The 13,104-nt window shown below is 54.1% G+C and overlaps 2 protein-coding genes across 3 annotated transcripts; one reads left to right on the plus strand and one right to left on the minus strand.

The window, feature by feature from the left end:
• The first annotated feature begins 611 nt into the window (after positions 1–611).
• SUMF2 (sulfatase modifying factor 2) lies at positions 612–4,700 on the plus strand. Its single transcript, XM_053961566.1, has 9 exons — positions 612–704; positions 927–1,083; positions 1,741–1,855; positions 2,329–2,373; positions 2,580–2,730; positions 3,000–3,055; positions 3,435–3,519; positions 3,971–4,130; positions 4,481–4,700. Exons 1-9 carry the CDS (start codon positions 647–649, stop codon positions 4,584–4,586), a joined length of 933 nt encoding a protein of 310 aa, XP_053817541.1. The 5' UTR covers positions 612–646; the 3' UTR covers positions 4,587–4,700.
• A 697-nt stretch (positions 4,701–5,397) lies between these two features.
• Positions 5,398–12,705, minus strand: PHKG1 (phosphorylase kinase catalytic subunit gamma 1). Of its 2 annotated transcripts, none has more exons than XM_053961220.1 (10): positions 12,316–12,705; positions 10,454–10,570; positions 9,993–10,168; positions 9,647–9,701; positions 8,960–9,025; positions 8,627–8,790; positions 8,026–8,116; positions 7,115–7,268; positions 6,904–7,029; positions 5,398–5,704 (listed from the first exon to the last, which is right to left on the minus strand). In XM_053961220.1, the coding sequence occupies exons 2-10, from the start codon at positions 10,534–10,536 to the stop codon at positions 5,453–5,455; spliced, it is 1,167 nt and encodes a 388-aa protein (XP_053817195.1). In that variant the 5' UTR covers positions 10,537–10,570; positions 12,316–12,705; the 3' UTR covers positions 5,398–5,452. The 2 variants fall into 2 exon arrangements, with proteins under 2 accessions (XP_053817195.1, XP_053817194.1); XM_053961219.1 differs by having other exon boundaries at positions 10,454–10,587; positions 12,316–12,704.
• Positions 12,706–13,104: the final 399 nt, after the last annotated feature.

A 13,104-nucleotide genomic window follows, 5' to 3' on the forward strand; every position in this document is an offset into this window, starting at 1 on the left:
CAGAACATTCTGCAGTGGGGGGCTGCATTCCTGAGTCCTAGTCTTGGCAATTTTGTGAAATTACTACTCAAGACTTACGTGAAATTACTACTGCTCTGGGAACAGGGTGGGATCACACCTGGAATTTGTTCAGTAAAAAAAAAAAAAAAAAAAAAAGGATTAAGGCAATCACTTAATAGTTTTGTACTTGCTTATGAATAAAACTGAGTTCACTGACTGCAGAGGGGCTCGTGGGGGGGTGAAGGATTTGTTTTAAGGGATGGATTTTTAATAGTGGTGCTTCTACATTGAAGTATTTATGGATAAGGAGTGCCAGAGCAGATCTGGGCAGAGCTTTCAGGGGGTTTGTGGCAGGGGAAGAGCCTCCTGCCCTCTGGAATGATTCTCCCTAAAACCAGCGGTGCTTTGTGTTAAGAACAATCTCCTTCCTCTGTCACACGAAACCTTAAAGAAAACCCCTCAAGCACCCAAAAAAGCCTCCCTTGCGTGGAAGGGTGGCGGTGGCGCCGCTGCCTGGCACTTTTAGCCCCGTGTGCAGCCGGGCAGTGACAGAAATGCCCTTTCCCTGCAGAAGCGGTGCCCCGGAAGCGCTTCCCGATCCCGCGGCGCGTCCGGGCCGGGCCCGCGGTTCCTCCGCGGCTCCGGGATGGGAGCGGCGGCGCGGCTGCTCCTGCTGTGCTGCGGGCTGCTGGGGGCTCAGCGCGGTGAGAGCCCCCAAAATCCCGCCTGGCATCCCCCTCCCGGAGCCTCCTGCTGCTCCCCCAGCCGGGGATCGCTCCCTTCCCCAAAATGGGACTGTAAATGCTTTGAGCCGTACGGACACCCATCGCTGTCACCCCTTCCAGCACACGCAGGGACATCCCGTCAGTGGCTGCGCCTGGCTCATGTTTAAAAATGAAACTTGTGCTGAATTTCTCCCTTTCCAGCGCTCGGAGAGGATGGCAGCATGGTGCAGCTGCCCGGAGGCACCTTCCAGATGGGATCCGGCTCCCCGCAGCGGAGGGGCGAGGAGGGGCCCGCCAGGCAGGTGACAGTGAAGCCGTTTGCTCTGGACAAACACCCGGTGACAAACAGGGACTTCAGGTGAGCCCGCCGTGCCTCAGGTGGCTGTGGGGAGGGGGCAGGGCAGGTGGGGTGCCCGCTCTTCTGGGGCTGGTTCCTGGGTCTGAAAGCCAATGCTTGGGTGCTCATTGGAAAAAAACGTGCCTGTCAGAAGGAAGTCGCTCTCACAGGCGCAAGCTGAACCATCGTGGCAGTGTGGCTTGCAAACGTATTTTTTATTTCCTTTTTTTGTCATTTCCCTCTCTCTTTCCTCTTTTTTTCTTCTTCTCCTTTTCATCTCCTCTCCTTTTCCTCCTTTTCTCCTCTTCTTCTCCTCCTCCTTTCCCTCTCCTCTCCCTATTCTTTCCCTCTCTTCTTCCACTTTTCATCCTCTCTTCTTCTCCTCTTCCACTAACAGCAGCCACAGGTTTTGTTGGCTTTTAAGGGGTTTTTTCTCTCTGCAGTTATGGAAACCTGAGTGCAGGCTGGGTTTACCTGCACAGGTGACATAAAAACTATCAAATCTGTGCAAAGATGCACACTGGACTGTTGTATCTGTCAAATCTAAATCAAACCATCTGGAGCTGGGGGGGTCTGTAAGTTTTGTACCTTTTGCCTTGCTCTGAACTCGTTGCACGAGCAGATTTGTGAGGCAGAGCTCGAAGAACTCTTACCCAGAGCGTGTTGTGTTTATGCCAGGGAGTTTGTTAGAGAAAAGAAATACAAAACAGAAGCAGAAGCATTTGGCTGGAGCTTTGTCTTTGAGGATTTCGTATCTGAAGAGCTGAAAAAAAAAGTCACCCAAAAACTGGAGGTAAATCTGAATCCTATGATGAGTTTGGTGATGCTTTTCCACTGAGGAGCAGCTGCCTCTTTGCAGAGCCTGCTGTTCTCAGAGGGTTTTTTTTAGTCTGGGCTTGTTTTGCTTTTGAACCTCAGCAGAATTGAGCTGGGGTTGTGCTCCTCTGTTTCCATGCTCTGTCAGCTGTCAGTCTGGACTCCAGGGAGCTGGGAGGAAGTAAAATTTGTTTCAAAGTACTTCAATAATCCAACTTGAAAGAAGAAAAACTGAACAGCATGAGCCTCCTGATCTGTTTTCACTTTTAAAAGCCGATGCCTCTGCTCTGTGGGAAAGCAGCATCCAAATGTCTGTGATAACCCAGCTCAAACTGCAGCATTTCCCAGACTAACACACCCTGCTGTGGGACGGTGTCACCAGTCCAGGTGTCACCAGTTCACCTTTAATATTGGTCATTAATGTTTAATATTGGTCATTTCTTTCCCCAGTCAGCCCCGTGGTGGCTGCCCATCGAGAAGGCTTTTTGGAGACAGGTGAGTAAAAATCCTGGTGTGGTAAAATCCTGGTGTGGTAAAATCCTTGTGACTCCTCTCCATGCTGGGAGCTCGTGTGTTCTGTGTGCTGAACCTGACCAAAAATAGGTGAAAAAACATTTTCCATCCTTTCATCTCTTCCACCCCTTATTCCCTTTGTAATGAAAACTGTAAAACGAATTCAATTCTGCTTAAATCCCTCCCAGCCCTCGGGCCCTGGCTCCAGCATAAAGGACAGGCTGGATTACCCAGTGCTGCACGTGAGCTGGAACGATGCTCAGGCCTTCTGTGCCTGGAAAGGGAAGCGGCTCCCGTCGGAGGAGGAGTGGGAGTTTGCTGCCAGGGGAGGACTGGAGCGTAAGTAGCACAAGCTCTGAGCTTTTCCCAAACCAGGCATGGAGTGGTGTTAGTTCCACCAGATCCAGACCTCCCTCCAGGGATGTTTGCAGATGTTGATCTGGGTGGGGAGTTTAAACCACCTCTTTTGGCCTGAGAGTGTGATAATATTAATAATTAATAAAATAAATTAATAAAACTTCAGTAGCTCAAGCTGAGGAGAAAAGGACACTCCTAAAAGCCTGGTTGGAGTGACCCAGGGCTAACAAGTGCCTTTTCCTCCCTGGCAGAAAGGATGTATCCCTGGGGAAACAAGTTCCAGCCAAACCGTACAAACCTGTGGCAGGTAAGATCCTAAAAATTATCCCATCCATGCTGGGCTGTCCTCGGGGTAGGGTTTCACTCAGACACTGAGTGAGGGTGTCCTGGGAAACACTGGGGGTACTGAAGCTGAGCTTCTGGTGGGTTGTAAAAATACCCTCAGAGGGACCAGGCTCAGCCCATCTTCCCTGGGAAACCAGGATTTTACCGCTTCAAAAAATTCACACAAAAATTTGTTTGACGAGGGAACTTGGAACAACTTCAGGTAATTGATCTCTCTTGACCAGCATAAATTGCCACCAGAGTTATTTGCCTACTTGGAGCGTGGCACAGCCCTGTGAGGAGCAGGATCTGGGGTTGTTTCTGGGGTGGTTTTTTGCTGGGAGTGATCTCTGTTCCCCCAGGGTGACTTCCCTCAGAGGGACACGGCTGAGGACGGCTACCACGGCGTCTCCCCAGTGACAGCCTTCCCTGCCCAGAACAGCTACGGTACAGAGCACCCTCACCCTGCTTTGGGGATGGCATCTGCTCCCTAAATTAATGTTAATTATCAAATCCTGGAGCTGGGCAGAGTTTCAGATGTGTGGGATCTGGAGTAGAGTAAGTGAGCCCAGGAGAAGCGTCGATGGTTGGTGCTGGAGTTGGCTGAGGTGCACCTGCTGCACTTCAGACACCAAACCACCTCCTTTTAATTAAAACTGGGTTGTTTTGCAATTCAGTGGGATGTAAAAAAATTCCAAGGACATTTTCTGGCTGCCATGTCCTCGTGCACATGGGAAATGATGAGACATTGAAGTTTGAAATACAGTGAGGAATTTCTTCAGCCTCACCATTAAACCACGCTCTTGAACGATCCTTTGAACGTTGTTTCCCCTCCCATACACCAAATTTACAATTCTTGCACACCTGCTCTCCTAATTCTGACACAAAACCACCTCAGGGCTCTATGACCTGCTGGGAAACACCTGGGAATGGACAGCATCAGAATTCCCAGCTCCAGGAAGGGCATCCAGGGCTCAGAAGATGCAGGTGCTGAGAGGAGCCTCGTGGATTGACACTGCAGATGGCTCTGCAAACCACAGAGCTCGTGTCACCACCAGGTAGGTCTGGCCAAAGCCCAGGTGCTGCTGCACATGGATTTTCTCTGAGTTGGTTTTATTTTAAAATATGTCTGTTTGTTCCTACCCATTTTTTTTGAGAAACAGTTGGCAGAGCACAATGCAAATATGGCTAAAACCACCCCTGCTATAATCCATTCCTAAATGCTTCTCAAATAGTGTGTTTTCCAGCATTAATAATTAAATGCTTTTCTTTAAGTTATTCAGGGGAATTGGAAGATGTTTCTAGGCTGTTCTAGCAGGTCACATTAGAATTGTGAGTGTTATAACATATTGGGGATATGTGTTAATTAGGAAGGAGCCCTAATTTTGGGTCTCTTTTTCCCTGTGAGGATGGGGAACACACCAGACTCTGCCTCTGACAACCTCAGCTTCCGCTGCGCCGCCGACATCCCGCCCGTGCCAGCCTGGAAAAGCCAGAGCAAACCTGAGCTCTGAGGGCTCACTGGGAACACCTGAGGCATTTTCTCCTGTGGAGATGAACAGTAACCCCCAGCTGTCACTTCCATTAAACCCCAATTGTTTCTAAAATTAAAAGTAATTTCAACCTTTTCAGTGCTGTTGTCTGGGTGGGAGCAGTGATTGGCAAGGCAGGAAGGGGGTTTGTCTTTAGTGTCCTCCAGCTCTCCTGTTGTTGTCCATGTAAAGCAGAGGGATGCATGTGTGGGACTGGGCCAGAGCTGCTCTGGCCTCCAGCCCCAGTGAGGGGACACCCACAGCCCCCTGTGACCATCAGTGTGGGGCTGCCAGGGGGGAAGTGATGGGGGCTGGAAGGGGGAGTCATAATCAATCCCCATTCCCTTGGGAAGTCCCAGCTTTGGAGCAGTGCTGAGCCTTCCCAGAAGCAAAACAAGGCACCTTCATTGACATTTGAGCAGTGCCAAAATGACGTGTGTGACAGATGTGTGTGACAAACCAGTGCCCCACCTCTCCCAGGAGTTACAACGAGCACAAACCCTCTGTGCACAAGCTCTGCACCAAACCTGACCAGGAGCCTTGACCACAAGGGTGGGCAAGAACACTGCTCAGGGATCCCTCATCCACCTCTAACTGTCCCAAAACAGGCACTGCTGAGGGCTGAGCCTTCCCCATGGGGAGCTGCAGCTGGCTCTGGCTCTGTTAAAAGGGTGTTTATCCAAACCCATTCCTCCAGTGAGACACACCCCAGGAGCAAAGTATTTGCTGGGTTTGTATTTGCACCAGTCCTGAGCCAAGTGAAAGAAAATTTAAAAACCCCAGAAATCACCGGTTTGTTTTCCAAGATTTTACTTCACTGTGAGCCAAACCAGGGGCTGGGGCAGCGATCAGAACAGCCCCTCCTCAGTTGCCAGGGTGAGCAGGATGGCCTTGCAGGTGTTCTCAAAGAGGGCAGCTCTGTTCTGGGCCTCCCCCTTCTTCACCCAGTGGCGGTAGGTGCGGAAGGCGCAGGCGTCGATGAGCTTGCGGACGGGCTTGAGGGCGTAGGGGTCCCTGACCACCAGCTCCCTGGTCACCGACTTCACCAGCCGGTACTGGTAGTAAATCCTCACCGAGGCCAGCACGGTCAGGCAGATCACCTGGGGCACAGGGAACAGCCTGGCAGTCAGGGGAATCTCCACAACAGCCTGGCATCCACAGGAATTCTCCCACAACAGCCTGGCAGTCAGGGGAATTCTCCCACAATGGCCTGGGATTGAGAGGAATTCTCCCACAACAGCCTGGCAGTCAGAGGAATCCCCACAACGGCCTGGGATTGAGAGGAATTCTCCCACAACAGCCTGGCAGTCAGGGGAATCCCCACAACAGCCTGGCATCCACAGGAATTCTCCCACAACAGCCTGGCAGTCAGGGGAATCCCCACAACAGCCTGGGATTGAGAGGAATTCTCCCACAACAGCCTGGCATTCAGAGGAATTCTTCCACAACAGCCTGGCATTCAAGGGAATCCTCCCAACAGCCTGGCAGTCAGGGGAATTCTCCCACAACAGCCTGGCATTCAAGGGAGTTCTCCCACAACAGCCTGGCAGTCAGGGGAATCCCCACAACAGCCTGGGATTCAGAGGAATTCTCCCACAACAGCCTGGCAGCCAGGGGAATCCCCACAATGAGCTGGTCCCAGTGCATTATCTCATGTGGGGGAGTCAGGAGGGAGCTCAGTGCCTGTCACAGTTTAGTTCCTGTGGGGCTGGCAAAGGGCAGGGGCTCATGCCAGAGAATCACAGAATCACAGCATGGTTTGAGTTAAAAGGGAACTTAAAGCCCATTTTACTCCCTGCCATGGGCAGGGATGTCTTTGCCTATCCCAGGTTGCTCCAAGCCCTGTCCAACCTGGCCGTGGACACTTCCAGGGATGGAGCTGCCACAGCTTCTCTGGGAAACCTCTGCCACCCTCACAGCCAAGAACTTCTTCCCACTATCCCATCTGACCCTGCCCTCTGGCAGTGGGAAGCCATTCCCCCTTGCCCTGTCACTCCATCCCTTGTCCAAAGTCCCTCTCCAGGTCTCTTGGAGCCTCTTTAGGCAATGGAAGGGGCTCTAAGGTCTCCCTGGAGCCTTCTCTTCTCCAGGCTGAGCTCTCCAGCTCTTTCAGTGGTTATTTTTTGAGGTGAGAGGCAGTTTCTCCCTTCTCCCTTAACTCCCTCCTGTCAGGGAGTGCCTGGTCTGCACCCAGGCTGCCGCATCCTCCCAAAACCCACCCCATCAGCCTTACCCAACCCCCAGTTTCTCCCAAACCCATCCCACTGCTGGCTCCTGCAGCTCCCAGCCTCATCCCCACCTTGAATTTGCGGAAGGGGCTGAAGTGCCGGACCTCCTCCACGTCGTACTGCTGGAAGAAGGGGTGTGCCAGCGCCTCGCCCGCCGTGTACCGCTGCTGCGGGTCCACCACCAGGAACCGCGAGATCTGCAGGGGCACCCGCTCAGTTTGGGGTATCCCAGGGCTCTGCAGCACCCCCTCCACTCCAGGTTCTCCCAGCCCAAGCACCTACCAGGTCCTTGACGGTGTCGGAGCGGTCGTCCCACTCCGGGGAGCCGAACTGGTAATCGCCGTTCATGATCATGCGCAGCATCAGCATCTGCTTGCGGTGCCAGAAGGGCGGCGAGCCGGCCAGCAGGGTGTACATGATCACCCCGGTGCTCCACCTGTGGGCAGCCCACACCGAGCCTCCAGCAGCCCTGTGCCACCCCCGGGGCACCCAGCTGGCTCTGCGCCCCAGGGGTGGCCACGCCTGGAAAACCAGCAGGGAACTGCCCTGCCTGTGCCTGGGGAGGGGGCTGAGCTCACGGCTGGAGGGGGTTTGAGCTGAGCTGATGGGGAGCTGCTGCCTGGATGCTGCAGGAGGATGCCTTGAGAGGGAGTATTTGACCCTTGCAGAGTTTTTTAGAGAAGGGAATAGGGCTTGGTGATGCCAGCCAGGCTGGATGCCCTCGGGCACAGGTCAGGCTGTGCAGTGCCAGGTGTCCTGGCTCAGATTGGAAAGGGGATGGAATGCCCTGGTGTGTGTCACAACTCTGACCACTGCAGCCACCAGAGGTGATGGCAAAGTCCCTGCAGAACTCTGGTGGGCTGCCCTGAGCTGGGTGCTCTCTCAGGGGCTGCACAAGGTGTGTTTAAAATCTCCATGTCTTGGAGCTCAGCCTAAGTTGACTTCCATGAATGAAAGTGTTGCTTTCCCTCCCACAATGGGGCAAAGTGGGAAGATGGGCTTGTCCCCAGGCTGCTTCTCTCCCTGCTCTGTGCCAGAAACCCCTGGTGACCCAGACAGCCCCTCACAGCCACCAGTACTGACTTCTGGTACATCATTTAATTCTTTCCAAACACTCAAACAGTCCCCATGGGCACAGTTCTGGCTGTGCCTCAAACCACGTGTGTGTGTTTATGGAACAGCTTCTCACTCACATATCCACCTCCTTCCCGTAGCCTTGGTGCTCATCATCCATGGAGCACTGCAGGATCTCGGGGGCCAGGTAGCCAGGAGTGCCACAGATCTCTGTGGGGACAGGGACACAGGGCAGAGCATCAACCCAGGTGCCATTCCCACCCACCTCCAGGCAGCCCATGGTGGGATCTTTGCAGGGATGGTGCTCACAGGGAGGAATTGCAACCTGGTGACTTTTTTTGGTGAATTATTGTGGATAAAAAGTGAGGGGAAAAAATTATATGGATGGTTGTGAGAGGGGATGCCTGTTGTTGGATATGTGGCTCTTTGCATGTAGGAGTTGGAGGAAACAAGTTGGGGTAGTAAGTGGATGAAGTAATGGGGATCAACTGGAGGAAAAAATAAGTGGAATGGATTAGGATGGTTTTCCTAAAGAGCAGCAGTACTTTCATGGCAAGAAGAGAGGTGTGGAAGCTGTGTGCAGGCAGAACTTGTGTGTGAGGACAGCAAAAGCAGCCAAACAGCACCAATTTGCACACCCAGGGGAGGCTGGTGACAAGGAGAAAGTGGGGCTGGAAGAACTCACCAGCCCAGCATGCCCCCACCTCACCAGCCCCCTACCTTTGAGCTTCTCATTCTCGTTCAGCTGGCAGGAGAAGCCAAAGTCTGTCAGCTTGATGTTCATGTCATCATCCAGCAGGATGTTCTCCGGCTTCAGGTCCCGGTGGACGATGTTGATGGAGTGCAGGTACTGGATCACTTCCAGCAGCGCTCGCATGATCTTCCTGGGGATGGGGACAGCTCATTCCCTGTCCCAAATACCCACTGGCACCGTGATCCCAGGGAAGGGGACAGGGACAGTGCACAGGGACACAGCCCAGGGTGGTGTGCTCTCCCCTCAAGCCCACGCTCTGCTCTTCAAGGTGATTTTCACCCCTCTGCACCTGGCCTTACCTGGTTTCTTTCTCGCTCAAGGTGACTTTCTCAGTGAGGTAGTCAAAGAGCTCCCCTCTCTTCATCCTGCATGAGGGATGGGAAACAGAGTCAGGCAGAGGCTGAGCTGCAACAGCAAACCAGCCCTGAGTCCCTGGGGAGGATTAATCAGGGGTCTGTGCCACTTAACAGCCCAAAATAACTTTCATGAAAAAGGGTAAAAATGCCTTTATATATTTCAGTAAAATATCAGGCAGGAGAAGAAGCTGTGTCTGGAGAGGGCAGGTTTTGGATAGAAACACAATTGTTAAGGTTGGAAAAGATCTTTAAGATCACCAAGTCCAACCATCAAAGATGGGTCAGGGATGGGGCTCTCCCAGTGCCATCCCACTGCTCTGACATCCACTGCACTGTCCTGGCATTGGGAATTGTGGCTTTGCAGACACCCTGGTCCCACTGAGCATATAAATAACCCTCAGGGATGCATGAAACTACCACCAAAGGTTACAGGGAAACCCGAGCAGTGCTGAGCTGCTGACAGGGAAAACAGTGCTGGCAGCAGAGCTGCAATGAGCTTGCAGTAATTGGGGCTTGATTCTACCTTAAGGGCTGCTTGTCCCTCCACTTTGCCATTTTTGGGCCATAAAAAGTTGGGAACAATCTGCAGAGAGGGGGTGGGCCTAGGGTGCTGAGCCAGCTGGTACTTACAGGTCAAACACCAAGAAGAAGAAGGTGCTGGATTCATAGCTGTCCTTCAGCTGGACTGTAATAAAGCACAGGGGCTGTGAGCACAGTGTTCCTGTCCATCAACGGACTAAAAATCTGATTAAACTGCTAATTGAGTTAATGAAGAGCTGATCCTCACAAGTGTTGTGCTTGGGAGACAACATGGGGGGCACTGCTGGGGTGTGTGCGTGGGGGGAGAGCAAACAATGCTCTGAGCGGGTGCCTGGCATCACCCAGGGATTTCACCCCAAAAACCCTTCCTGGGGACACCCTGAGGAACAAACAGGGCAGAAATTGCCCTTGAGTGGATGCTCAAGGCCTGACTTACTGACGTTGGGGTGGCCCGAGACCTTGCGGAGGATGTCGATCTCCTTGGTGGTGGCTTCCCGCAGCTCCTGCACCTCCTTGGGGGAGATGTTCCCCGCCGTGATGTCGATGATCTTCACGGCGTATTCCTGCCTCGTGATTTTGTGGATGCACCGCCGGACCACGCTGCTCACCCCCCTGCCAGGGACAACAGGGACAAAAGGGGGAATGGTTCCATCCCTGCCTGCCCAGCCACCGGCACCTGGGCTGGCTGGGATTTTCATGCACCAGCAGGTCTCGCTCTGTCACCCTGTCTTGGTGGGACAGAAGGTTTTGAGCTGATGGAAAGTGCTGTTCCATGCTATTTTTAGCCCCACGCTGCTGTGGGCCCTGTTTGTATCAGATTCCCAGGGAACACTGTTCCTATCTGGCACTGGAGGACGTGAAACCAAAACAAGCCGCTTGCCAAAAATAAAGCTTTACCTGCCCAAAACCTCCTTCGGCTCATATTTTTCATAAAACTCCTTGGATGAGTTCCAGTCTGGTAGATCTTCTTCCTTGGTCATCTCTGGCTCCTGTCAGGCAGCACTCTGGGCTTGTCTAAGGGCAGAAAGGAGCTGCAAGGGAAAAAGAGCCAGGATGGGCACTCACTGCCCCCAGAGCTGGGATCATCAATCCCTTGTGGAAGAAAAAACATTGAGGAGGAAAGAAGAGAAGGAAGATCCTGGACCAACCAAAAGGGGTATTTTGCTGCTTGGAAAAGCCAAGCTCTGCCCTTGGGATGCTGCAGAGATCCCAAGGGAACAGGAGATTCCCTCATAGCCTGGCTGTCCCCAGGGGCAGAACCAGCCTGGCTGGGCCCAAGGCTTTGGGAAATGCTGCAGCACCCCAAAATCTCATCCCTTCCCTCTGCCCAGCTCACAGCAGCAGCCTCCAGAAACACCACCCCACACCAACACCACCCCAAGTGGAATCTGGAAGCTGGAATCAGCCCCTGTTGTTTTTCTCTTTCTTTTCCTTACTATTTTTGAGATGACAAAATTGTCTTTGGCTGAGAATAAAGAGGGAAAATAATGTTTAAAGGGAACAGAAATGCACTGAGGAGGAAAAAGAGGTGGTGAGGGTCAGTGAAGCAGCAAGAAGGGCTGGGTAGGGCAGGGTGCAGGTGGGGACAGAGGGACTGGGGACAGTGGGAGCTGAGCCAGCGTGAGGGCAGCAGCTCAAAGAGCTCCCTCAGCCACTCCGGTGTGGCTGCCAGCAGCCTCCACTACTCCTGAAAGGCTCTTGTCCCATTTCTTTTTCCTATTTCAGGCTTGTGGGGGGTTTATACAGCTTGTTTCTGTGCCCCTACACGGACTCCAAGCAGATAGGTTGGAAAGCAGTTCTTACAAGCCTGGGCAGCAAAAGTGTCCCTTTGGGATGACAGTTTGTCACTGGGGAGGGGACAGAGGTGGGCAGGAGATCCCCAGCTCTGTGAGCTTCCCTTTGCCCTCCTCTCAACAACTCTGCCAGGGCACTGGCAGCTCTAAGTACATTTAAATCTCATTAGCAATGTGTTATCTGTCCTGACCTGGTTTTAAGGACCAAAGTGTTGTTTTGGGTGTCTGGCTGCTGCTGCCAGGGATGTCTAACATGGGCTGGAGCCATTTCTAAACAGACATGAGCTTAACTTACAAAATTTTAGTTGTTGGAAATACAGAGAGTAATGCCAAACCAAACTGAAATCACAAAGGAGAGGCAGGACCAGGAAGTAGGGAAAATAAAATATCTCTGAGGTGGGGGGGGGGGGGGGGGTAACCAAAATCTGATTATTGTTGAAAATCCAGGTCCTGGGGGTTGGTGTTGTGGGGAAGGGCTGGAGGCTGGGGAGCATCCACGGAGCCCTGCCGGGAGAAGCCTGGAATCTGCGTGCTGCCTTCTCCTGGGAGGGAAGAACCCGGGAGTTTGTTTAAAACAGCCTGGAATTATAAAAGCAGCAGGTGCAGGGCTCTAACGGGACACTCTGGGTTCATCAGCAGAGTGCGGGGGGGGGCGAGAGGGGATTTTCTGCCGGGAGGAACAGTGAGGGTGAGGCGCTGGGCATCGCCCCCCGCCCGCAGCCGCCAAACGGGGGGATCGCTGAGGAGGACAAAGATATTCGAATATCCATCGGGATAAACCCGCACAGCTCAAGAAAAAATAAGCTTTAAGGCCGGCAGGGCAATGCGGCCCCTCTCCCTCAGCCCCGGGGCGCTCCAGCCCCGACCCTCCGCCGCTGACCCGGAGACAAAGAACGCTGAGCACGGGAGTTTTCCGGGGCAGGACCCCCCCCTCACAACCCTCCCTCAGCGCCGCCGGCTCCTCACCTCGCTGAGGGCAGCGCCGGGCTGGGCCGGGGCCTGCCGCCGGGAGCCGCCGGGAGCCGCCGGGAGCCGAGCGCTCAGGGCCGGCCGCCGCCGCCCGGCCCCGCAGAAAGCGCAGCGCGAGTTGGCAGCGGAGGGCGCCGGGCGGGCATGGCCGGGCAACCGGCAAGGGGGGGCCGGGGGCCGCCCCGGAGCTGCGGCACTTCCCCGGTTTAACCCTTCCGCCGCCGAGCGCGGCGCGGCCCCGGCCGCTCCTCCCCGGGGGCGTTGCTGTGGGGCCGCCGGGAGCGGGGAATGCCCCCGGCACGGAGAGGCTCGGCCGGGAGGGGCTGCGGGACGGGCTGGGAGCGCGGAGCGAGCCGGGGAATCGGGAAAGGTGGGAGGGAGCCTTCAGAGCAGCCGGCCCCAGCGCTGCCGCCGTAAGCACCGAGCCGCTCTGCCCGCACCCAGCGCCGGGTCCGGGCGCCTCTTGGACCTGACTTACATCCCTAGAGAAAAATCTCTAGGGATGGTGACTCCACAACTCCTCTGGGAAACTATTCCAATGCCTGACCACCCAGTGATTTTTTTTTTCTCCCCCTAATAGCTAACTGAATGTCCCCTCTATCAGCTTAAGGCCATTTCCTCTTGTCACAGAGTGGCCCAAACCACCCACGGGTTTAACTTCAGTTTTTTTACCCCGGAAATGAGACGGGAGCTGGGTCAGCAGAGGTAAAGCTGCTCCTGCCACCAGGACAGGCAGTTCTGTCCGCATCCCCCCTGTGGGAGGTGACTCCTCTCCCTCTGAACACG

This window comes from Vidua chalybeata, chromosome 20 (assembly GCF_026979565.1).
Source record: "Vidua chalybeata isolate OUT-0048 chromosome 20, bVidCha1 merged haplotype, whole genome shotgun sequence".
In the NCBI taxonomy this organism is placed as follows: domain Eukaryota; kingdom Metazoa; phylum Chordata; class Aves; order Passeriformes; family Viduidae; genus Vidua; species Vidua chalybeata.

Bases quoted from the DNA above. Each gene is read 5' to 3' on its own strand.
- PHKG1 (XM_053961220.1), bottom strand. From the start codon at position 10,536: ATGACCAAGGAAGAAGATCTACCAGACTGGAACTCATCCAAGGAGTTT. The intron at 8,791-8,959 runs GTAAGGCCAGGT...CCCCATCCCCAG, and splicing joins TTGAGCGAGAAAGAAACCAG to GAAGATCATGCGAGCGCTGC. The intron at 8,117-8,626 runs GTAGGGGGCTGG...CTGTCCCCACAG, and splicing joins CGAGAATGAGAAGCTCAAAG to AGATCTGTGGCACTCCTGGC.
- SUMF2 (XM_053961566.1), top strand. From the start codon at position 647: ATGGGAGCGGCGGCGCGGCTGCTCCTGCTGTGCTGCGGGCTGCTGGGG. The intron at 705-926 runs GTGAGAGCCCCC...CTCCCTTTCCAG, and splicing joins GCTGCTGGGGGCTCAGCGCG to CGCTCGGAGAGGATGGCAGC. The intron at 2,374-2,579 runs GTGAGTAAAAAT...AATCCCTCCCAG, and splicing joins AGAAGGCTTTTTGGAGACAG to CCCTCGGGCCCTGGCTCCAG.